Source organism: Dromiciops gliroides, chromosome 1 (genome assembly GCF_019393635.1).
Source record: "Dromiciops gliroides isolate mDroGli1 chromosome 1, mDroGli1.pri, whole genome shotgun sequence".
Taxonomy (NCBI): domain Eukaryota; kingdom Metazoa; phylum Chordata; class Mammalia; order Microbiotheria; family Microbiotheriidae; genus Dromiciops; species Dromiciops gliroides.
The window spans coordinates 45,240,399-45,265,310 of NC_057861.1; the positions used below are offsets into that span (position 1 = coordinate 45,240,399).

The 24,912-nt window shown below is 40.0% G+C and overlaps 1 protein-coding gene across 6 annotated transcripts in view; it reads right to left on the reverse strand.

Moving 5' to 3' along the window:
• The window catches only part of ARHGEF18 (Rho/Rac guanine nucleotide exchange factor 18), a 76,855-nt gene that overhangs the window by 26,783 nt on the left and 25,160 nt on the right, over positions 1 to 24,912 (reverse strand). For 2 of the 6 annotated variants that reach the window (XM_043964860.1, XM_043964863.1), the window contains 4 exons: positions 11,841 to 11,916; positions 5,901 to 6,045; positions 5,164 to 5,276; positions 4,869 to 5,009 (listed from right to left, as the gene is read on the reverse strand). In XM_043964860.1, the coding sequence (XP_043820795.1) occupies positions 4,869 to 5,009; positions 5,164 to 5,276; positions 5,901 to 5,968 (322 nt within the window). In that variant the 5' untranslated portion in view covers positions 5,969 to 6,045; positions 11,841 to 11,916. Of the gene's footprint in view, positions 1 to 4,868; positions 5,010 to 5,163; positions 5,277 to 5,900; positions 6,284 to 11,840; positions 11,917 to 14,302; positions 14,374 to 24,912 lie in introns of those variants that run through there. The other 4 variants (XM_043964861.1, XM_043964862.1, XM_043964864.1 and 1 more) reach the window with 4 other exon arrangements.

Below are 24,912 nucleotides of genomic sequence, written 5' to 3' on the forward strand. Positions count from 1 at the left end.
CACGTAGCTCCTGATAGAACTATGACTCGGTAAACCAATCTGAAAAGCAATTTTGAATTATGTGAAAAAGATGATCAAAAAGTTCATAACCTCTGACCCAGAGATCCAATAAGAGGCATATTCCTCCCCCAAGGAGGTCAAATAAAGGTCCCATAATACACCAAAAAAGTCACAGTAAATATTTTTTTGTAGTAGCAAAGTAAATGGAAAAAGTAAATGCCTATTGTGATGCAAAAACGTAATGGAATATTATTGTGCTCTAAGAAACAATGACTATGAATTCAGAAGGCTAAGAAGACTCATCTAAACAAATAACAGATTAAAGCAAACAAAACCAGAAAAAGAGAGGGCAGCTAGGTGGTGCAGTGGATAGAGCACCGGCCCTGGAGTCAGGAGGACCCGAGTTCAAATCCGGCCTCAGACACTTAACACTTACTAGCTATGTGACCCTGGGCAAGTCACTTAACCCCAATTGCCTCACTAAAAAAACAAAACAAAACAAAAAAATGAATGTTAAAAACTATCTTTGGGGGACAGCTAGATGGCGTAGTGGATAAAGCACCGGCCCTGGATTCAGGAGTACCTGAGTTCAAATCCAACCTCAGACACTTGGCACTTACTAGCTGTGTGACCCTGGGCAAGTCACTTAACCTCCATTGCCCTACCAAAAAAAAAAAAAAGAATACCTAAAAAACTATCTTTACATGTAATTGGGAAAAAATAAAATGCTATTAAGTGGGGGGGAAAAGTAAGAAAAAGATGACAAAACACTCAGGGACAATGGTTAGGTCTGCCCTTGCTGGCCAGGATGTAATAACTTCACAGTCATATCTGTACATCAATTTAGCTCATTCTAATCTGCTAGATCACATAAACTAGTGGCCACGGGCAATATAAACAACATACTTGAAAACAGCAAAGAACCTGACAAATAAGATTACTAATGTGGTCATCCTCCCTTGCCCAAGTATCTTACCAGCTACATTACAGGGATCTTATCTCCCACATTTGAGGAAGAAACACAAGCTTTTTGTGTCAATGATTCAGGAAAAACGATATTCTTATGAGATCCTGAAGAGGATTTCATTTCCTCCATTTGAGACAATGGTAAATATTTGCAAGAAAAAATTTTAAGAGATACAATAGTATTCTTATAACAACTGTCCGCATAGGCTCATGACCAATACAAGCGTTCATATCAATGGTTAGTCTCCATCAACTCATAGCACACCAACAAAGCATCAGACAAGCACTCCCTACAAAAGCAGTGATAGCTCAGTTTAAAATCAACAGGCTTGGCCATCGTGACCCTAAGTGACTGCACCCCTCCTGAGGCCTGGAGTCCAATCAGAAATAATGAGCTGGCTGGCTTTCTGTGAAAGCCAAATTGATTCTTCAATTCATGGAGCATTTTTAAAATGGCTATCATGTAGAGAGCACAGTGTTCTGCACCCACTGATTCAACTTTAATGTGCATCAGGCAAGAGAATAGCATTAATAATGTTTTTAGGGGCAGCTAGGTGGCGCAGTGGATGGAGCACCGGCCCTGGAGTCAGGAGGACCTGAGTTTAAATCCGGCCTCAGACACTTAACACTTACTAGCTGTGTGACCTTGGGCAAGTCACTTAACCCCAATTGCCTCACACACACACACACCCCCTCCCAAAAAAAGAAAGAAAAAAAGAAAAAGGAAAAATAATGCTTTTAGAGTGGCAATGTGGTGGTCTAAGGCTAGCCTGGGTTCAAATCCTGCCTCTTATATTTGTAGATAGATATCTATATCTCTCTATATATCTGCTGGGTGACCATCAAGGGTCTGGGCATCTTTCTTTTCTTTTTTTTCATTTTAATTTTTGAAAAATAAATAAAATAAAAGGGGCAGCTAGGTGGCTCTGGATAAAGCACTGGCCCTAGATTCACAAGGACCTAAGTTCTAGTCCGACCTCAGACATGTGACACTTATTAGCTGTGTGACTCTGGGCAAGTCACTTAACCCTCACTGCCCTGCCCCCCAAAATATAAATAAATAAAAATAAACATTTAAATTAAATTAAAAAAAATTTTGATAAACATTTTTATTTGAAGTTTTGAGTTCCAAATTCTATCCCTCCTTCCCCTTCCCCCTCCCTGTGGTGGTAAGCAATCAGATATAGGTTATACATGTGCAATTATATAAAGCTACCATATTAGTAATTTTTTCCCCCTTTTTTTGCAGGGCAATGAGGGTTAAGTGACTTGCCCAGGGTCACACAGCTAGTAAGTGTCAAGTGTCTATGCCAGATTTGAACTCAGGTCCTCCTGAATCCAGGGCCAGTGCTCTATCTGCTGCACCACCTAGCTGCCCCTGACATTAGTCATTTTGTATAAAAAAACTTGAATTTAAAAAAAATGAAAGTGAAAAATAGCATGCTTTTAGTCTGTGTTCCATCAATATCAGTTCTTTCTCTGGAGGTGGATAGTATGTTTCATCATTAGTTCTTTGGGATTGTCATGGATCAGTGTATTACTGAGGATACTTAAGCCATTCGCAGTTCTTCATCAACAATATTGCTTCCATTGTACACAACATTCTCCTGGTTTTGCTCACTTCATTACACATCAGTTCATACAAGTCTTTCCAGGCCTTTCTGAAATCATCCTGCTTGTCATTTCTTATGGCACAATAATATTCCATCACCATCATATACTACTGTTAGTTTAGTCATTCCCTAGTTGATGGGCATTCCTTTGATTTCCAATTCTTAGCCACTACAAAAAAGAGGTGTTATAAATGGTTGGATCCATTCACAGCTCCACCAACAGTGGATTAGCATCCCAGCTTTCCCACATCCCCTCCAACATCTAATATTTTCTCTTTTTGCTATATTTGCCACTCTGATAGGCATGAGGTGATACCTCAGAGTTGTTTTAATTTACATTTCTTCAATCAATAATGATCTAGAGCATTTTTTCTTATGACTATAGGTAGCTTTGATTTCTTTGTCTGAAAACTGCCTGTTCATATCCTCTGACCATTTATCAATTGGGGAATGACTTGTACTTTTACAAATTTGACTCAGTTCTCTATATTTGAGAAATGAGGGCTGTATCAGAAATACTTGTTTCAAAAAATCTTTCCCAGTTTTCTGCTTCCCTTATAATCTTTGTTACATTAGTTTTGTTTGTGCAAATACTTTTAAATTTTATGTAATCAAAATTATTTATTTTACATTTTGTATTACTCTCTATATCTTCTTTGGTCCTAAATTCTTCCCTTGTCCACAAATTTTAATTTGCTTGTGCTATCACCCTTTATGTGTAAATCCTATACCCATTTTGACCTTATTTTAATACACACTGTGAGATGTTGGGCTATACCAACTTTTTGCCATACCGTTTTCCAGTTTTCCCAACAGTTTTTGTCAAACAATGAGTTTTTGTTCCAAGACCTTGTATCTTTAGGTTTATCGTATACTAAATCACCATAGTCATTTATTATAGTTGAATTCATACTATTCCACTAATCCATCTATTTCTTAGCCAGTATCAGACTGTTTAGATAATTGTCACTTTATAATACAGTTTGAGATCTGGTACTGCTAGACCATCTTCAGCATTTTTTTCATTCTCTTGATATCCTTGAACTTTTGTTCTTCCAGATGACTTTGTTATTTTTTCTAGCTCTATAAAATATTTTTTGATAGTTTGGTATGGCACTAAATAAACAGATTAATTTAGATAGGACAGCCATTTTTATTATATTGGCTTGGCTTCCCCGTGAGCAATTAATGTCCAGATCTGACTTTTTTCATGTGAAAATTGTTTTATAGTTGTGTTCATATAGGTTTATCTCCCAGGCAGACTCCCAAATATTTTATATTGTCTACAGTTATTTTAAATAGGACTTCTCTTTTTATCTGTTGCTGCTGGACTTGGTAATGTATAGAAATGCTGATGATTTATGTGGGTTTATTTTGTATCCTGCAACTTTGCTAAAGTTGTTAATAATTTCGAGTAGTCTTTTAGCTAATTCACTAGGATTTTCTAAGTATAACTAACATATCTGCAAAGAATGATAGCTTTGTTTCCTCCTTACCTATTCTAATTCTTTTAATTTCTTTTTCTTCTCTTATTGCTATAGCTAACATTTCTAGTACAATATTAAATAATAGAGGTGATAAGGGGCCATCTTTGTTTCACCCCTGATTATATTGGGAAGGCTTCTAACTTATCCCCATTACAGATTCTGCTCGCTGATGACCTTAGATAAATATTACTTATCATTTTTAAGGTAACCTCCATTTATTCCTATACTCTTGAGTGTTTTTTAATAGGAATGGGTGCTGTATTTTGTCAAAGGCTTTTTCTGCATCTATTGAGATAATCATAAGAATTCTGATGGCTTTGTTATTGATATAGTCAATTATGCCAATAGATTTCCTAATACTGAACCAACCCTTGCATCCCTGGTATAAATCCCACTTGGCCGTAGTGTATCGTGGCACCTTTCTAAGCCATCAAGTTACCCAAGAGTTGCTCATCTGCATCAGTGGAGGGAGTTTTCACACCAGGAATGTCCTACACCAGTGAAATCACAGGAACAAAGCCAAGAGTACCACCGACTTTTATTTATGAAACAAATCCCCATTTTACAGCTAAGCAAGCAGAGAAAGCTTAAGTTAATTGACTAAGGTAACAGAAGAAGGAAGAGGCAGGGCTGGGACAACACCTGCTCCATTACTTTTCTGGAGTCCAGAGAGGACTGGAGGAAATGGTACAACACAATGACCAGCTGACACTCTGCTAAAAATAAGCTCTTTTTTAACATCTAGAAAAATGAATAACTGGAGGGCACTGCTAGTGAACAGGGAGCAAGCAACAGTTCTTACCGTAGATGACATCTTGCCTTTTCAGTACTTCCTTTTTTTGTTTCTTTGCATACGGCTGTTCTACAGAAAGACTCCAGGACTCAGCCTCAAACTCCTGGGTATCCGCTTCTATTTCACTCCTTAGTGAGGCAGAGTAGGAATCTAATTAAAAAGCACAAATATTCGGACTCATGAGATGCCAAGCCCTATGCTATTCCACCCTCCTTTAACCTTTATGCCTTTTAACATACTAGTAATAGCATTTGCTGCAACAAAATTATTTGAAATCCTTGAAATAGTAAAAAGACTTTTATACCTTCAACGAAAACAGATTCAGCAGTTGATGATGCAAGTGAAAGAGAATCATCTGTCGCCTGCTTGAATTTCAGAAATCCAGAATCAGTTTCATCCATCTCTCCTGTACCTGGTCTAAACAGGAAAAAAAATACAATTTTCATCTAGTCAATTAGATAAATTTGGCTGTCTGCCTTATATATAATTTCCACATACACTTTCTCTTTGTCATAGGGATGATAAATTAGGAATACATTACAACAAATGGTAAAAAACTAAGTATTGAGGGTAGGTTGTTTGGGATCCTTTGGCACTCATTCTAATCTGTAGACAGATTTAAGTACTAGCCCTACACCTTTAGGTCTCCTTGAAGTAAATAGCAGAATAACAGATCTCTGACCCTGTGAATATAAATTTAAATAACCCCAGCAACTGTCTGGAGAATCTGAGTCAAAGAATGGTAAAAAAATGATAAGCATTAGCATAACGAATAGGAAAAAAGATGAACACAGCAAGAAAACTCAGAATCCTAACAGTTTTGAGAAATACAATGAACAAGCCAGGGAGCAAAAAGCCAAGTGTTGGGTAGGATTTCATTAACCAAAGAAAAGGCACCCTCCAGTCTTACGAGTTCAGGATCATCTTTTGACAGAACATTTAATAATCAAGTTAAAATTTTCGTGGCATGAAACATGCTTAATTAATCACATTTAAACAGAGATGGGAAATCAAGATGCTATATGAAAAAAGCCAACTTACCCAAATCTATTCAGACTTCCAGCAGTGTTCACTGCTGCCTGAAGACTTGCTCTGGTCGAGATAGTCATTCCGACATTCCTGGGCAGAACTGGGGTGCCATTAGATCCCAAGAGGGTGCTACGAGGCTGTTCTTTCAAAGAAGCTGCTACGGATGCAAACACAGAATTGGTGCTCAGAAAACGAGCAGGACATTGAAGATTTCCAGTTCTCAAGCCCCTTTCAGAATGTGGCCGAAGCGCCGACAAGATCTTGGATGTTAAGAGTTCATTATCCAAAAAGACATTGTCATTCCATTTCCTGGGAAAAGAGCCATAAAAAGATAGCTCGGGATGACCCGGGATGGAGCCGTTTCGGCTGCCGCTTTTGGAGTTTGCGTTGCCCATGTTGACACCTGGGTCCCTCCAACCGAGCACCGTGAGGATCTGAGAGGCACTGGCTTTATAGTACCGTGTGATCCTTCTAGAAATGTAAAGCTCCACTTAACTTACTGTATTGGCTAAATCAGCAGGTCTGAAGGGCAGGAAATTGGTCCCTACTGTGCCCATTTAATGTGGAAACTGCAAAGTATTTTCTCCGTTTATAAAACACCAAAGCCCATCACAGTTCACAGGTAATAAAAAGCAAAGATCATTTTACATCCAATGTGAATATAAACAGATCAGAAAAGAAATTGCTATCCCCTATGATATAAATTACAATTATATCATCACAGCAGTAACTGACATTCAGACCTAGAGCGGAATAATGTATAGGTAGGTTGATTTTTGACCTGAAGGGATTGCAAAGTATAGTATTTGGCTACACTGGGGTCAAAACACCATGAAGAGAACCTTAATATCAGAACTTTTGATATTACCAATGACATATACTCATTTAATATTAAGAGTACCTTCCATTTGCTAATTAATTTACCGATTAAAATGATATGTTTATCCCTGTGTTTTCTACTAGAAAAAAAATGCATTTCTCTGAATGGCAAAACCATCATTATGCTAAATTTTCCTCACAGTCGAAATACCAATTTCCAGCCAAGCCTGACTGAGAAAGGCTTGAGCACCAATTTGATTCTTACCACAAAAAAGGCAGTTCAGAGCTAGACTCCACACAAGGAGACATACATTATAAGGATAAAATAAATCTGCCCAGTGGCTGGCTTTAGCAGGGTGTCTGCTATCACTTGCTTTGGACTGGAAAAACCACCTATAGGTCAGCAGAAGGGAAGCAGTAAACCTATTAGTTCTCAGCAGTCTATCAAAAAACTGGCGCTTTTATTTATTTTTTTAAGAAAAATTTTAAATGTAATAAACATTTTTATTTATAGTTTGGGGTTCCAATTTTTCTTCCTCCTTCCCTGCCTTCTGAGGAGGCAAGCAATCAGATAAGGGTTATACATGTATGACTATGTAAAACATTAGAACTGGTACTTTTGGCATAAAGTATGCCCAGAAAGTAAAGAGTTAGCTAATATATACTTTGGACTCTCCATTTCAGAACTGGAATTAGAATTCAGATCTCAGGGCTGGCTTAATATGGACTGGCATTTAAAAGTGATCACAGTTGTACCTTCTTTACAGAGAAAGATACAGGGGGCAGCTAGGTGGCACAGTGGATAAAACACTGGCCTTGGATTCAGGAGGACCTGAGTTCAAATCTGACCCTTGACAGTTACTAGCTGTGTGACCCTGGGCGAGTCACTTAATCCTCATTGCCCCGCCAAAAAAATAAAGAAACAACAACAAAAAAACAAATACAGAGAAAGATACAGGCTATTTCAAACATAACATTTCTGGTAGGGAATATCAGCATTTAAAGTGTATGATTCAGGTGAAGTAGTATTACACCTAACCCAGGAGGGTTAAAACAGTAACTCACATTTATGTATCAGTCCACATACAGCCTAACAGCCCAATGAGCTGAGTACTCCTGGTATTATTATCTATTTGACAGGTCAGAGGTGGGAAGGGACTCAAGGTGGGGGCCTCCATTGAATCCAAGCTTCCTCTTCTACAGAGGCATCAATCTCACTAAATTTGGATTCACTATGCAGATAAGGAAATAAGGCAGAGCTAGAGCTAGTACTGAGCAAATGACTTTAGAAAGAAAGCTGAGGGGCTGGCTGGATCACAGGTTTAAAGCTAGAAGGGGCCCTTTAGAAATCTAATCCAGTACCCTAGAAGCCCAAAGGGGTTAAACGATGTCACACAGCCAATCACTCCGCACTTATTAAATTCCTACTGTGTGCCAAGGACTGACTGTGTCAGCCAGGCACCGAGGACAGGGAAAGAAGGAAGCACCAACCTCTGGTCTGCAGGAGCTCATATTCAATCAGGGATCATAAGCACAGACAGGATTCAAACTCCTCTGCCTGCTAAAAACATCTTCAGTCAGTTCCTTATTAACTCTAGGATAAAATACAAGCTCCTCAGCCTGGCATTTATGAAGTCCTCTACTACCTTTCCAGGTTTATCTGATCCTATTCCCCTTCACGCGGTCCAAGAGGTCTGCATGGGGGCTCTTTTCTCTCCTTGGCTTGCCGCGCTTGCCTGTCCTGCCAGCCTTTTAGGCTCAGTTCCAAGGGCACCCCTTCATGAAGCCTTTTCTCATCTCCCCCTGTTCTTCATGCTCGCTTCCTTCCCAAACTTTCTTGTATTTACTTAGCTGTACCCATGTCTTAGTCCTTCAGGAGACCACAAGCTCCTTGAGGCCAGGAAGAGTTTTGTTTTTATCTCTGTACATCAATGGCTTTTGAACTAGTGTCATGCATAGAAAGAGCAACCAAGAAATAAATGTCTGTTGACTGGACGCTCATATTTGCCCAAACACTGGTTAATTCATAGTTACCATATATGGATTATTATATATTTAATGAATTAGGATGCACTAGACTAAAACTATAATGAACATAATTAAATCTGCCTCTGATAATTAAGATGGCATTTCAGGACCTTATTGGGCCTCAAGATTCTTAGGACAACATATCTGATTGCTTACCAAATCTGGGAGGGGGAAGGGAAGGAATCTTAAAAAAAAAAAAGTTAAAATAAATCTGGGGGTGGGGGGTAGGGAAGAAAGATTATTAGGACAAGGGGCAGCTAGGTGGCACAGAGGATAGAGCACAGGCCCTGGAATCAGGAGGACCTGAGTTCAAAAACAGCCTCAGAAACTTACTCGTTATGTGATCTTGGGCAAATCACTTAACCTTGACTGCCTCTCCCCAAATAAAAATAATTTAAAGAAAAGATCATTAGGACAAACACCAATCATTAGCAGAAGAGAGATATGTAAAAAATACTATGGTGTAGTGGAAAGAACACAAGGCTTGACAGTCGGGAGAACTGAGTTAGAATTTTGCCTCTAATATTTCCTTATGATGTGATCACAGGCAAACAACTCAACCTTTCTGAGCTTCAATGTCCTCATCTGTCATAATATCTGCATTAGATTGTTGGGTCCTTGAGAGCGGGACTGTCTTGTGTCTTTCTATCCCCAGACTTAGCCCAACACATGGCATATAGTTGGCACTTAATAAATACTTGTTGACTACCTGCCTCCCACAGTTACAGTTGGGAAACTGTTATATCACCCTAACAGATATGAACACAAGCTATTACTTCTGTAAATAAAATGTACATAGCAGATAATTTCTAATCCTTGAAAAGACACTGGTAAGGGGCAGCTAGGTGGCGCAGTGGATAGAGCACCGGCCCTGGAGTCAGGAGTACCTGAGTTCAAATCCGGCCTCAGACACTTAATACTTAACTAGCTGTGTGACCCTGGGCAAGTCACTTAACCCCAATTGCCTCACTAAAAAAAAAAAAAAAAAAAACAAAACAAAAACGAAAAGACACTGGTAAAAAAAAACACAAGGAAAAAAAAAAGCACAGAAAATTTCCTTTCGGGAAGGCTTCAACAGATTCATGTAGACATGTACCACATCTCTTTCAAACAACTATTTCCTAGAAAGGTTTGCTAGCCAAAGTTCTTCAATGTGACCCGATTAAATTTTCATTTGGGCCATTCTACTGCTAATGAAAACTATCAGTAATAGGCAAATATTTTCAGGGATATGGAAATAATTGTCCTACAGAATTCATATCGTGCCTCTTCAGCAGACTGCCAACCTGGGCTCTAAACTGGATGGCCAGGGGCAGCTAGGTGGTGCAATGGATAAAACACCGGCCCTGGATTCAGGAGGACCTGAGTTCAAATCCGGCCTCAGACACTCGACACTTACTAGCTGTGTGACCCTGGGCAAGTCACTTAACCCTCATTGTCCCACAAAAAATAAATAAGTGAATGAATGAATAAACAAATGAATGAATGAATGAATGAACTGTATGGCCATATGTCAGGTGGGAGTGTTTTACCCAAATGAGCTGAGGATAACAGCACCAAGCACAAACTGCCGGTCCATGTCTAAAAGATGACAAATTCAATTTGTAAAGGATGGATCATTGTGCCTTTGGCTTTAACAGAGATATTAAGAGCAAATAGCCAGAATAAGATGCTATTTCTCTGAAACAGAAATCCAAGGAGTCCAAGGTCAGCAATTTCTTAGAGCTTTCCTCTACTGGTCACAAGGAGAAGTGCACCACAACTGCCTAGTACTATCTCCCTAACCCAAACGCCATCTTTGGCGTTTAATTAGCACTGTCTGCACACTGCTGAGATTTCATATTGATTGCTGTCAGCCTATCACAGTCAACCAGACTACGTACCACAGAGCTGTTTCACTGGAGACTCGGCAAAGGAACAGATACTAAAATAAGAAGCGCAGAACAGTGAAAATGGAAGACATTGTCTGCCTTAAAAGAAATGATGAGACGGCCCTTGGCAACAGCAGCAGCCTTGTCTCACTCACACCACGAGCCCTGGTGTTACCTCAGTTTCCTTGCTTATTAAAAAGCTCTCAAGTGAGCACTTCAGACAATTACAGAGCAAGTACTCTGTCATAACCTCAGCTCTAAGACCTTATCTGGCCCCAAAGACAATGGCCCTCTAGCAAGTAGCCTGATCTTATTTCTTTTAAGACAATAAGTTTAGAACGAATTCTTTACAGGGAGAATCTCATCTCACATGTGCAAAAAGACATTAATAAGGTTTGCTGGTGTCACTAACCAGGACTTAAAGTAACCTAAGAGAAAGCCTCCCTCCAAAAGGCAGAACTATGAAACAACCATCTGATCCATTTCAAGCACACAGCCTAAATAAATCCTTCACACATTAGCTTTGCAAAATACCGATTCTGAAGAAAGCATTTTACAGACTAAATGTGCAGATTCCTACTGCTTCTCAACAGAAGATATGTTCATTTGCACTGTGGGCAAGAATTCCTTCACTGTGTCCGTCTCATCAAAAAAGCCCCCCAAAAGATCATCTGTCTGCCTCTGGAAGCAGGAGTGTCCTGGGCCCGGCACCAACAGGACACTTCGGAAAGAACTGGCCCGTGTTCATTCTGTACAAGTTTTTATCCCTTCCAAATCATTCTTCATTTCAATGAAGATTGTTCTTTCAGATCAAGAATATCTGTCATCTCTGGAGCCTTCTAGCAAGCTCCAGCTTAAGCTAAGTTTTAAATAGACAATCAGGAAAATGATGTAAAAAGAAGTTTTCAGTTCACAGTTCTAGTCTTTTCCAAGCTCTGAGAATAGACGTAATCGATGAGAAACTAACACATCGATTTCTCATGACAACCTCATTTTGATGTTACACAGCAAGAGGGCTTAACGCAGAGAAAAAAAAAATCTAAGTGAAAAAGCAAAAGCAAAAAACCCCAGCCATTCTTCATCCTTGCTACTTGGGAAGAAAATGGTACTTTGCTTTTCAGTGAGTGATTTACAAAGCTGAAGCATTGCCTTTCTCAAACACAACTAAAATCTTTAAAAACTTTAAATCTAACATATATTCTTTTAAAACTGAGAAATGATATTTGGAACAAACCTTGATAAAGACTCTGGATTGAGCTTTGTACCAAACTCTGTGGAGATCCTGGAGGTTTATGCTGGAAATCTTTCTGCTATGGAAAGAAAACACAAGTAACAATGAAAATTACTTTGGGCACAAATTTTGATTTGCATCCTATTAAATAAATGTACCATCACTGCACCATTTTCTACAAATGCTTTTGAAGATTAAAGTGTAAAGGTTCCAAGTCCTCAACACTTTCTTTCCAACTTCAATAAAAGCTATCTTGTTTCCAAATTTCACTAGTTCCTTTTTCATTGGCCAAGCAGTATTTGAATTCAGGATAACTTGTTTTGATAATTTGCAGCAATAATGGAGAATCGGCAAAGACTCCTGACACTTGCCCAAATACCTAAGGTCACTACTTAAGGTAACCCCAAGGTTTGATACTTCATATAGAGCAGTTACATCAAGTAAAGAGAGATGAAATTGATTTTCAAGTACTTCATTTTATTTTATTTTATTTTGGTTTTTTGAGGGGAAATGAGGGTTAAGTGACCTGCCTAGGGTCACACAGTTAGTATCAACTGTCTGAGGCTGGATTTGAAGTCAGGTCCTCCTGAATCCAAGGCCAGTGGCTTTAGACAATGCACCACCTGCTGCCCCGCCAAGTCCTTCATTTTAAAGAATATTTGCTATGTTTAGGATCACAAATCAGTGGTTTATCTTGACTGAAGAGTCATCTCAAATGAAGCCGTAAATACCCAGAGAAAGGTCTATAACTAATCTTTGTTGGAAGAAAGGGCATGATCCATAGCTTAGAAATAAAGGCCTGAAAAAATGAAATGCAGAATTCTTCTTGGAAAGTTAGAACCTAGCCTAATTAAATAAACTTTCAAGATAAGAGAAATGCTTGGGGAATAGAGGTTCTCATTCATTAAATTTTTATGGTTAACTTGGGTTTAGCCAGAAAAACCATTTTAATGTCAACTTTCCTGAATGAAAATCTTTTATTACTAAATGTCTCATGAGAGCAGGGGCTGTCTTAAGATTATATTCCCTACAGTGGCTTGTGCATAGCAGGCACATTCAAGTTTCAAAAAACTAAGCTGAAAATTCAGAAGATGTTACAAAATCTTACTGTCAGTGAGAATAGGTGCACTTATTTATACAAATGAACACAAGTGAATGCTGCCTAATAACAGCTACCGTCTGTCATTCTGGTGATTATGGAGAATTTGCTGTCCAAGTTGAAGGGGTCATTACCCGTGCCTGACATCAGGACCTGCTCCCTTTAGGGGTGAACATCCTTAAAATAGGCACATAAAATACAGTCCTACTTCATGGCATGAAACACTGTTACTAGAAATAGTGATAAAACACTTTTATTCCACATAAGACTTTTCTAACAGGAACTGAAATATCTTTGCAAATATTTACTCATTCATCTTAATATCGTCCTTGAAAGATGCTGGTGAAAAAGTAGTCATTAATGGATCAATGTTAATTTAGAGGGATCCTGTACTCTTCACCCTGGAGGAGACATAGATGGTATGCTCACCAGATCTGATAGTGACTCAGAGATGAGGCATAACTAACACACTGGATGACAAAACCAAGATCTCCAAACATCTTTCTGGATAGGTTAAGATGAGGAGCTAAATCAATCTAAGAGGCATAATCATAAACTTCTTACACTCAAATTGAAAGAATCAGCTGTGCAAGCTTAAGATAGTAGATAATCAGCTGATTTTTCCACGTGAAAAAGATCTGGTGATCTTAGAGAAGTGCAAGCTTCCAGAGTGTGATGATACAATAATAATCTGAGAATTCATTAACACTATAAGCTGTCCTGGTCAGACCACATCTGGAATCTTGCTATGGGTTCTCAGAGCCAAATCTTAGGGAAGGACAATGACAAGCTGGATTGCATGCAAAAGAGAGCAAACAGAATGACAAGGGGCTAGGAGACCCACGTCCTCTAATTTAAAGGATAAATTGTAAAGGAAGTAGGGATATTTCACCTGAAGAAGAGAAACTTGAGAGATATAATAGTTCTGTCTTCATGTAGGAAGAGAGACTGAATTTGTCTGGCTTCACAGGTCAGAACCAGAATCAGAACAAATGGGTAAGAGTTGCAGAGAAACAGATTTTGACTAGATTTAATGAGGAAATAATCAAAGTAGAGTGGGCTGTTCCTTATCAACAAGAGTCTTCAAACAGAGCTTAGATGGTCATTTCTCAGGCATTTTGTGGAGAGGAATCCTGAGCAGGTATGGATGACTTCTGAAATCTCTTACAGTGAGATGCTGGAGAGGATGCTTCAAGTTTTAAAGGTAGGAAAATTCTGGGAGATGATAAACCAATGTTGGAACCAGGCACTGGGCCCTATTCTTAATTCACATGTATCATCCTAGTAGTTTAACTTATATCCAATGTTTAAATTGAAAATGTCTGCCAATTACTTTCTTGGGAGAAGAGCTGGGTTTAAAACCTACCTTGAGTTTACTGCTATTACTGCAGTCGGCCAGTAAATTCTTACAATTCTTATGAACATTCACTGCACAGTCTGAAATTTTTAAAAAAGTCTAAATTATTCCATAATATCAGTCCATAAAGGAAACATGGTATTTTTCAAAATTAATAGAGAAAGAAGGAAAAAGTCTAATTTTTAGTCAAACCCTACACTCTTATTCACTAACACTAAGGAGTTGCAAAGCAATGTTACTGGTTAAGCCATCCAAAGAACAACATTCTTGGCATGAAACCAGCAAGTCATATAACATGACCCCAAAGTACAAATCAGGTACAAACTCAGTCTTCACAAACAAGGATTCCTAGATGATAAAAATAATGACCCTTGGGCAAGATCACAAATCTATTTCCAAAAAGGTCACCTGTACTGTATCATTTATTTAAGAGGTTGCTCCTCTATCAAAAAAGCCCAATTCACATAAACAGGAAGATTTTTCTCTGGTCAAGGAATAAAGCTAACGAAATTTCCCCCAGCACAGTCAAAATCATATGACTGGGCATAATCAACTCTATTACAACCTGACTAACCAAGAATACTCAGGCAAGTAAAGGATTCTGCTCCAAACTCCAAAGTCACTTTACATTTCTTCCCATTTCATTCCTTCCATTTTAAACAAAACTCTCTTTTTCCTAAAAGTGAGCACAACTAAATGTTAAGAGGAAAACACTTCAGGTGAATCATTCACATTCAGGCCTGAATGATTCAAGCCCCCCCCCCCCCAATCCAAAAAACCTCTCCCAGGTAAAATTCTGAACGGCATAACCCTGGGGAAAAGCAGCAGAGAAGCATTTAGGGAAAGGAGTATCCTGCAACCCAGAGAAGCTCAAGGAAGCGGTTCCTGCCTTCTCTACATCTGGTCCCACAGATTCTCCAGGGCTGCCAAGAGCCCTGCTGAGTGGTAGGTCGCTGGACCAAAATGGCCTTTTCTAACATCAGGGTCTACTTCTATATAACAACAAATGTAGGGTCAAAAAAAGATCCAGCCAGCGTTTTGGACTATTTGCATCAACTACATGATCGATACAACTGAAAATAAAGAATTAGGCATTATGGGAGCTAGAAAAAAAAGTGCTTTTACTGAAAAACACTTGATTCAAATTGAGTTATACTTGTTCTCATACAGCTTTCCTACCAAAAGTGAAAAGGTTATTGGGAAGGAATAATTCCTATAACCAGCTATTCCATACCTACAAAAATCTTCCAGAAAATACCTAACAAACTAATTTCTCTTACAAAAATAAAAGCACATTGTTAAAAACCAAGTAAGAAGAGGAAAACACATATATACAATGCCAGAGGAAAACCTGTTTGTGCTCAGTGTATTAGGGAAATTATTCAAGGACACTGCATTTGTGTGAAAGGAAACCTGAAATAGTATTAAGGTCAGCGAGTTCAACAAAGACCTACTAGCGGAAGGCAATGCCCAAGGACAGAGTTCACTGACACTAATTTTCCAAAACATCATGCTACAACAGGAAATAAAATAACCCTGGTTCTTTTAAAGAACATTAGACCTGATTGCTCCCTCCTGGAAAGGAGGCCTGTCTTCTAAACAAGTCTGAACTCTATTAATGAGGACCCTTTGCCAAGACAACCTGGTCCTTTTTGTCTTCATTCCACAGGTGGTCCTAGAATTGTAATAATAACAGGGTTATTTCCAGTAAGTGAAAATAAAGCAAATGACTTGAACCAAGAGTATGTTAACTGTGGGCAGCTAGGTGGCACAGTGGATAAAGCACCGGCCCTGGATTCAGGAGGACCTGAGTTCAAATCCAACCTCAGACACTTGACACTTACTAGCTGTGTGACCCTGGGCAAGTCACTTAACCTCCATTGCCCTGCGTGCGCATGCGTGCGCACACACACACAAAAAGGAGTATGCTAACTGTGCAAAGGAGTCCTGGAGTCCTGAAGGGACCTGTTCATAGAAAACAGGACCAAGGATGGGTCTCAGGGAGTCTCAAGTTCCAATGCTTCTAGCAAGATTGGTTCTCTCTAATTTAAAGAAGTCAGCATGATGTTCCTGGATGAGGAAAGTTTGAGAATCTTCCAAAATTCACCAGCATTACTTTGAGTTTGAATATATTTAAACAGTGTTCTTCCCCTCATCTCCATGGCCAGAGGAAAAAAATCACTTACATCTTTAAATTCTCTTATAGTTTCTACCAGCCAGTGTACAGTGAATGCCAACTCTCAAAGCCCAATGTTGTCCTGGTCACTGACCCCCAAGATGGAGATGAAATCACACACTTTTTCTCTCTTCAACAAAAACTTGCTTTCAAATATTTTGAAGCATCTGTTTAACTAATGTACTTTAATAATCTGGCTGTTAAGTTGTTCTCACCTTCCAAGTAGAAAGCATAAAGCCTGCTAATACTCTAAGGCCACTAACTTATATTTTGATAACAATTTTGTCTTTCAAAGTGCTTTCACATATGTCTCACATCTGTGGTCTAAGACAGCTGTAATGTCACAGAATTACAGAACTAGACAAGAACTAGACACTGAGAAGGCAAAGGCAGGACTACAGGGAAAATAATCCAGACAAATCAAAAGCAATTCTATTTAAAACAAAACACCTAGGGGCGGCTAGGTGGCAGTGGATAAAACACTGGCCCTGGATTCAGGAGTACCCAAGTTCAAATCTGGCCTCAGACACTTGACACTTACTAGCTGTGTGACCCTGGGCAGGTCACTTAACCCCCACTGCCCTGCAAAAAAAAAAAAAAAAAACCAACAAAAAAACCCCACTTAAAACAAAACACCTTCAGAGACAGAGAATCCAGCTTAACTATGGATGAGGAGCTGGGCAACAGAAATCCACTATTAGCACCCAGAAGTTATTAGTACCAAGCCTAAACTTTTTCTTGTCAGAAAATAAAATTCAGTTAAGACAATTCCACAAATAATTACTGACCTAAGGTTCAGAACTCTATTCTAGGGGCTGTGTCCAAGATTCTAATCACCTCCAGAGAAACAAGACAAAGGCACAAACGATGTGTAGCCTAGGGCAAGTTATTTCAATCTGAAATAACTTGGCTAATATAGGTCAAGTAAACCAGCTGTTGTATAATACATTTACATACTGCTTTGCATACATTTTCATTAGATTTTAACAATGCCCAGGGAAGGAGATACTATTGATATCATTATCCCCATTTTCCAGAAGAAGAAACTGAGGTTCTGAACCTTAAATGATCTTTCTGGAGCCACAAAGCAGGTAAGAGGCGGCAGAATTCGAACTCGGTTTCTACAGATTCCGAATCCAGCACTGTCTCTAGGCAGCATTATCGAATTTATAGGACAGAGAAGGCCAGAGTTCAGGGGAGGAAGAGAACACTATTGGGTGGTGTAGTGTAGAGAAGGCTTCATGGAAGGGCTAGATGGTGGAGGACAAGGCAGGGCTGTGCAGGGCTGGGCAAGGAAAGGAAAGGGAGCAGGCATGATAAAAAGTTGCTCAAGTAAATAGACATCACTGTGGCATGCAGACAATGGTTAGGACAAAAAGATTAGTGCAACCGGCACAGGCTGGGGGCCATGCGCAGGGGTCTTCTATGCCAGGCTGAGGAGTGTGTTCTTTCTCCTCTAGGCTAGGGTTTCCCCATGTAGTTTGGTAGAATATGCATCTGAAAGATGCAAATGCAACTCAATTCAACATTTACTAAGTGTCTGTAAAAGTCAAAATCACTTCATTTGAAGTTGGGATAAGAGATAAATTTAGGCCAGAACCTTCCCTCAAGGATCTTACAATTACAACTGGGAGGATTAGACAAAGATGGTTTCTGTGAGAAATTTGATACTAGCAATTTTGGGCCCCCTTAAATTAGGGGCCAGCAAACTCACTGCACACACCCCCCCACACACATTCTTTTTTTGTATCCCTGGCTAATAGGAATTTTTTTTTAACATTATAAAATGATGTCTTATTGTAATTTAAAATGTAAAAGGCAGAGAGCTACATTTAGCCCTCAGCAATTTAGACAACTCCTTCCTAAAATATGAAATATGGGGGCAGCTAGGTGGCGCAGTGGATAGAGCACCGGCCCTGGAGTCAGGAGTACCTGAGTTCAAATCCGGCCTCAGACACTTAACAATTACTAGCTGTGTGACTCTGGGCAAGTCACCCCAATTGTCTCACTAAAAAAAAAACCAAAAACAGACAAACAAAAACCAAATATGGAATTAAATCCCCAAAGTACTTAATTCACATGACAGTTTGGTGAAATGAAAATACCTCATTTTTTTCTAATTCAATCCAACATTTACCCAACACAACTTTTATTCAATAAATATATCATCTATTGCCACCTCTGGCTTCCTATCAAGAAACAGCACTTCTCGGTCCCATCAAGATTTCAAGTTCAAAAGTGTCCCATTGTCCAATTAATTTGGGGGATTTCTGCAGTCAATGTGAAGAATGTGATAAAAAGCAATACCAGAAAATTAAAATGAATTTAGTAGCAGTGTGGAGGTTGAATTAAGTGGGAGAAATCAGCCCTTAAAAAATGTCTCTCACATTCATCCTCCCCCTCCCCCATTACACCAGTGGTGTCAAATTCAAATAGAAAAGGGATTCAGAAGTGAGGATCCCATTGGGGCATATTGGCTTAATTAAAAATGTAACATCTATGTTTTCTTGAATTTTTAATTTTGTTAAGTCTTTTCCAATTACATTTTAATCTGGTTCCCCGCCACTGCCTAGTGTTGCTTGGATTTGGGGCCAAGTGTTTGACTAACTTCTCCCTAGGGCCCTCCATAATCTAGCCCTACTCCAATTCCTCTCCAAAGTGAGTCAGTGAAGATTGAAAAAAGATCTGGGATTTAAATGGACCGTGAGCTCAGTGAGCCCAAAGTATGACGAATCTACATCTTTGCACCTTCTAACCTCTGTTCCTAGGCTGACTGCAGGGGCCAAAGAGAACACAATGAACTGTCTTTCTTCCACCCCTCTCAGTCTTCTCTCTGTACCCAATATCCCCAACTGCTTTGGCCAGAGCTCACACAGCACGATCATCCTTCCTCACGGTCTACCTTGCTCCTGACTCTGTCCTGCTGCCTGTCAGCTGGCCTTCCCAGCTGTCTCACAGACAAACTTGAGAAGCCCACCATCCACACCTGTCACCAAGGCACAGGGTCAAGTGCAGCACTTTTGGCAGCTCCTTCTAAGATGACAGTGGGATCACTGGCTTAGAGACAGAGCACCTGACCTCAAGACCCTGAGGCAAATCTCTCTAGACCTCAGATTTCCTATCTGCTCACTGGACTTTGTGATGACTTCAGAAGTTTCTTCTGGTTCTGCAGCCACGATCTGATGACGCCCAACCATTTATGCCATTCAACCTGTTCTGGATAGTCCTGGCTGTACTACTGTCCAGCCTACATCTTTCCATCTTTTCCACAATAACAACACGAAACTATCAAATGCTGTGCCAAAATGAAGTAAACGGGGGCAGCTAGATGGCGCAGTGGATAGAGCACTGGCCCTGGTGTCAGGAGGACCTGAGTTCAAATCCAGCTTCAGACCCTTGACACTAGCTGTGTGACTCTGGGCAAGTCACTTAACCCCAATTGCCTCACCAAAAACAAAAACAAAAAACCCCACAAAATTATATCCATCCCATTTCTCTCATTCAACTAAGCTAGCAACTATGAAAAAAGAAAATGAGATTCATGTCACAACTTATTCTTGATGAAGCCAAGTTGACTGAGATCACAACTCCTTCCTTGCCTTGAAGTTCACTAACCCTCCCCTTAGTAAAACATTACAGCCTGGAAGACTATTGTGCTATAAGAAACGATGAGCAGTGTTAAGGGCTAAAATTCTAGCTAAACTGTCTAAAATATCCAATGAGTGGTCGCCAATAAATTATAAGCTTTAGCAAGAGTTAGACTTTTAAGCATTTACTAAGGAGAACAAGAATTTGGTAAAGAGAGAAAGGCCTATCTATTAAAGGGAGAGTGCATTTCTAGCTCCACTCTCCACCAGAGTCCCGAGGAAAAATGCCAGACCGAGCGCCAGTCTCTTCCTTCCTCCTCCCACTAGCTCGCGTCACTTCCTGACGCCAAAGAAAAGACTCCTGGTCTTGCCCTCAAAGACCTTCGCTTCAAGGGTGGAACTCTTCTACAGTAGGTCTCCAGCAGGTGGCCGTCATTCCAATCGTTACAGCAGGCAGATTTCAGAGAAATCTGGAAGGACTTGCATGAACTGATGATGAGTGACATGAGCAGAACCAGGAGAACACTGTACACAGTATCATCAACATTATGTGTTGATCAACTGTGATAGACTTGATTCTTCTCAGCAATACAACGGTACAAGATAGTCCCAAAGGACTCATGATGGAAAAGGCTCTCCAAATTCAGAAAAAAAAAAAAGAACTGTGGAATATGGATGCATATTGAACCATACTATTTCTTCTGGTTTTGGTACTGTTGTTTTTCTTTTTGCTCTGATTCTTCTCTTATAACATGACTAATACAGAAATATGTTTAATGTCATTATGTGTGTGTGTATGTATGTATGTATGTATGTATGTATATATATATATATATATATAAAACCTATACCAGATTACTTGCTGTCTTGGGGGGTGGGGAGAAGGAGAGAAAAAAATTTGAAGCTAGAAATCTTATAAAAAGAAATGTTATGGGGCAGCTAGGTGGTGCAGTGAATAAAGCACTCTGGCCCTGGATTCAGGAGTACCCAAGTTCAAATCCAGCCTCAGACACTTGACACTTACTAGCTGTGTGACCCTGGGCAAGTCACTTAACCCCCATTGCCCAGCCCCCCCCAAAATGTTGAAAACTATCTCTACATGTAACTGGAAAATAATAAAATACTTTTATAATTAAAAAAAAGTAACACATTACAGCATTTTACCAAGAAACAAAATAAAACTGGTTTACAGATTCCACTCTTGCATTTTTTGGGAAATTAGAACATTTGGCCTTCTCCGGGTCTTGGGTCACCTCTTCCAGTCTCTATGAGCTTTCAAAGTGGCTCAATGATCTTATAGAAAGACATGAGCAAAAATAAAACAGGATGGGGGTATTGCAATCTTTACCCAGTGACAGTACCAACCTTGTTGAATCATATCCAGAAAAGTATGCATATTGGGGCTTTGCAAAAAGCTGCATTCTAAGAATGTTACAGAACATGGCTCTTTACCCTTAAGAGGATATGACCCCTGGCCTACAGGACCTCTAAGGTTGCTTCTGGCTTTAAACAACGCTCTGGGATCCTAACTATGTATGAGGTATGAGGCTACATTAACTATGAGCCAAAGTAGAACTAGAAGCTGGCTGATAACCAGTTCCAAGGTTTGTATTTCTATGTGATTATACAAGGTGCAGAGGCCTGTCTGAACGAAGCAGTCATACGCAGGACACGGGTTGGGGACCTAGAGACATAGAATTAACCCCCATCTAGATGGCCAGAGGAGGAAAGTGAGCTGCAGGCAGGTGAGAAGACTGGCCCCAAGTTGTGGAGGGAGTAGGGGAGGTCTCCTGGCTCTTTCCCAAGCCTCTCTGAATCTCTCACTCACTTTGCTAAAAATCTCTCTCATGTGCAGGGATAGTGAGTCTGTGCCTACCATAGTCTACCTGGCAGGCCTGGCGCTGCTAGCAAATCGTTCTGAAAATGGAAAGATGGCTTTCAATCCAACAGAGCTGCTCCTTACCAATCCTAGAAACATCCCAGTTTTCACGACAAAGCAGTAAAGCTGACATTCTCACAGGTTGTTTTTTTTTTTTAAATAACAAACATTTTAATTTAAAATTTTGAGTTCCAAATTTTATCCTCCTTCCTTCCCTCCCTTCTCCACCCCCTACCCCTGCCTTAGGGGGTGAGCAATCAGATACAGGTTATACATCACAGGTTTTTCTTAATTATGTTGTTATTGTTCAGTCATTTCAGTCATGTCTGACTCTTCAAGACATCATTTGCGATTTTTTGGGTAGAATTACTAGAGTGGTTTAAGATTTCCTTTCAGCTTATTTTACAGATAAGGAAACTGAGGCAAACAGGGCAAAGTGACTTGCCTAGGGTCACACAGCCACTAAGTGGCTGAGGTTTGATTTGAACTCAGAACATGAATCCTTCCTGACTCTAGGCCCAGTGCTCTGCATCACCTAGCTAACCCTTCTCTTAATCATAACTCACATTTATATGGTACTTTAAGGTTTGCAAAGGACTTTACATTCATTATCTCATTTGATCTTTTGAAACTAAGTAGCACTGCCTCCCCAATTTTTCATTACTTAAGACACAAATCAAAATATCTGTCAAATTCATAAATGCGGAAGTTGCAAAGACTCTGACAACCAAGAAAATGGAGCTATGACAGAAGCACAGCTAGAAGGAAGTGGCAGCTCTGCGTCAGCACCAAAGGCATGCCAGCCATGTGACAGGTAAACATTCCAGGCCACTGCAGCACGCAGCCTGATGGCTCATGTCCCGACAACTGATGACTCTGTCTTAACTGGAATCGCTACTTCTAATAGGAAAGAAAAGGATCCTTGCATTTCTGCCCCAAAGAAATATACCTGCTATCTGCCAAGGTGGGCTTCCTGGGCAGAAGCTCATGTGACTCTCTAATGAGGAAATAAAAAGGGAAAAGCGCTGTACATATGCACATACACACCCTACAAAGGGAAGAGTTGGTCATACAAAGAGATTCACAGAAGTAAGTTGGAGGGAGCTGATGTGATTTGCCCATGGTCATGCAGCAAGGAAGAGTCCCAAGGACTCTTGGATGCAGGTTTTTCTGGCTCCGGGTGCAGTACCATTACCCCATTACCCCAAGCTCTGAAACAAGACTGGTCATGGGAAAAGTGCTAGGCTTGGAGTTGGGAGAGAAATGGGTTCAAATCTAGCCTCTGACACTTACTGGCGTGGCCTTAAGCAAATCATCTGACTTCTCTGGACATCAATTTCCTCATCTGCCAAATAGGAATAACATGCCCCTCCCCTCCATAATCCTTAGTATCCTCATCCGTAAAATGGGAATAATCCTGGTCCTGCCTCTCTCACAAGGTTGTTTATAGGCACTGTGTACTACCAAAAGTGACCTCCTACTACAGGTACTTAATACAGGTAAGAAACTACTACTGCTCACCAATGAAACATATACTATTATCTGCAAAATCACCCCTAAGTAAGCTTTGGTGCTTCTCTACTGTTAAGAAAAGCCCACTTCACATAAAGGGGAAAGGATAAATTATGAAAGACACCGCCAAAGCTCTGTGCTACCTATACAGAGGCTGAGAGGAAAATGGACAGGCCATATTGATAAGCTAACCTTCCCCTTAGAAGCCCTCCAAATGATGCAGTCAGTTCATTCATCTCAAGTCTCATTCTTGGTAAAGTTCTTCAGAAGAGATGGGGAGAACACAGCCAAGGAAAGAGGAAAGGAAAACAGAGGCAGGGCAGCAGGGTGGAAGGATGCCCATCAGGCAATGGGAAGATAGATGGATACACTCTGGCTGCTGGGCGGTGGAACTGGCCCAGTCATTCTGGATAACAGTGTGGAACCAGGATTTGCGCCCATACATCTGGCCTCCAGGACCAGAGAACCAAACTCACAAGTGTCACTTGTGTGGCCATGCCCTTTGCCTTAAGAATCCCACTCCTAAGAGGTTAAAGACAGAGAGGAAGATTCCCCCACCACCACCACCACACAAATACTGATGGCAACATTTCTGTTAAGCCAAGAACTAGAAACAAAATGAGCACCCGATGGCCTGCTTAACAACTGAATAAACTGTGGATGTGAATGTGATGTATTATCCTACCTTAAGAAATGACATAGAATTCAGAGAAACTTGGGAAGAATGTATTCAATTGGTAGAGAATAAAGTAAGTAGAACCAAGAGACCACTTTACAGGAGGGTCACAATAATGCGAAAGAAAGACTTGAGAACTCTGATTAATGCAGTTCACCAAATCATGACCTCAAAGGACTTGATTGCTAAACATGTCTTTCATTTTCTGGCAGAAAGGTCATACAATCATAGATATTAAATCTGGAAAAGCATGTTAGTGGCTGTCAAGATAATGGAATGTGATAGATGAGATTTGGCAGATACTACCCACCTGAGTGGATTACTGGCTGATTTGACTGGATTAGTAGTTGACTAGATTCTAAGCACATCTGGTTGGTACTTGAGAGTACTTAAGAAAGCATGGTTCTCAGAATCTAAAAAAAACTTTGAACTTCCGGCCCAATCAACCAACCAGCTTGAAGAACCTCCCCATTCTGGGAGGGGACAGGAAGGAGGAAAGGGGAGCCTGCCTTGTTCCTGACTTGGCGGGAAAGACAGAGAGGAGCTGAGGAAAGATAGGATTGCAAGGTTGTAAGAATTCTGTTCTCAATCTTTCTCTTTCTATATTTCAATAAACCCTTAAAAATCTAAACTCGTTTTATCAGTGATTTTAGTCAGTTTTCCCCAAAACTGGGGGAACAGATTAGAACCCACATTTAGAATTTTAAATTACACAGACAACTGAGTTCAAGCTTCTCAGATAAGGAAACCAGGGCACAGAGATGTTAAGCCACACATTAAGTTATTAAG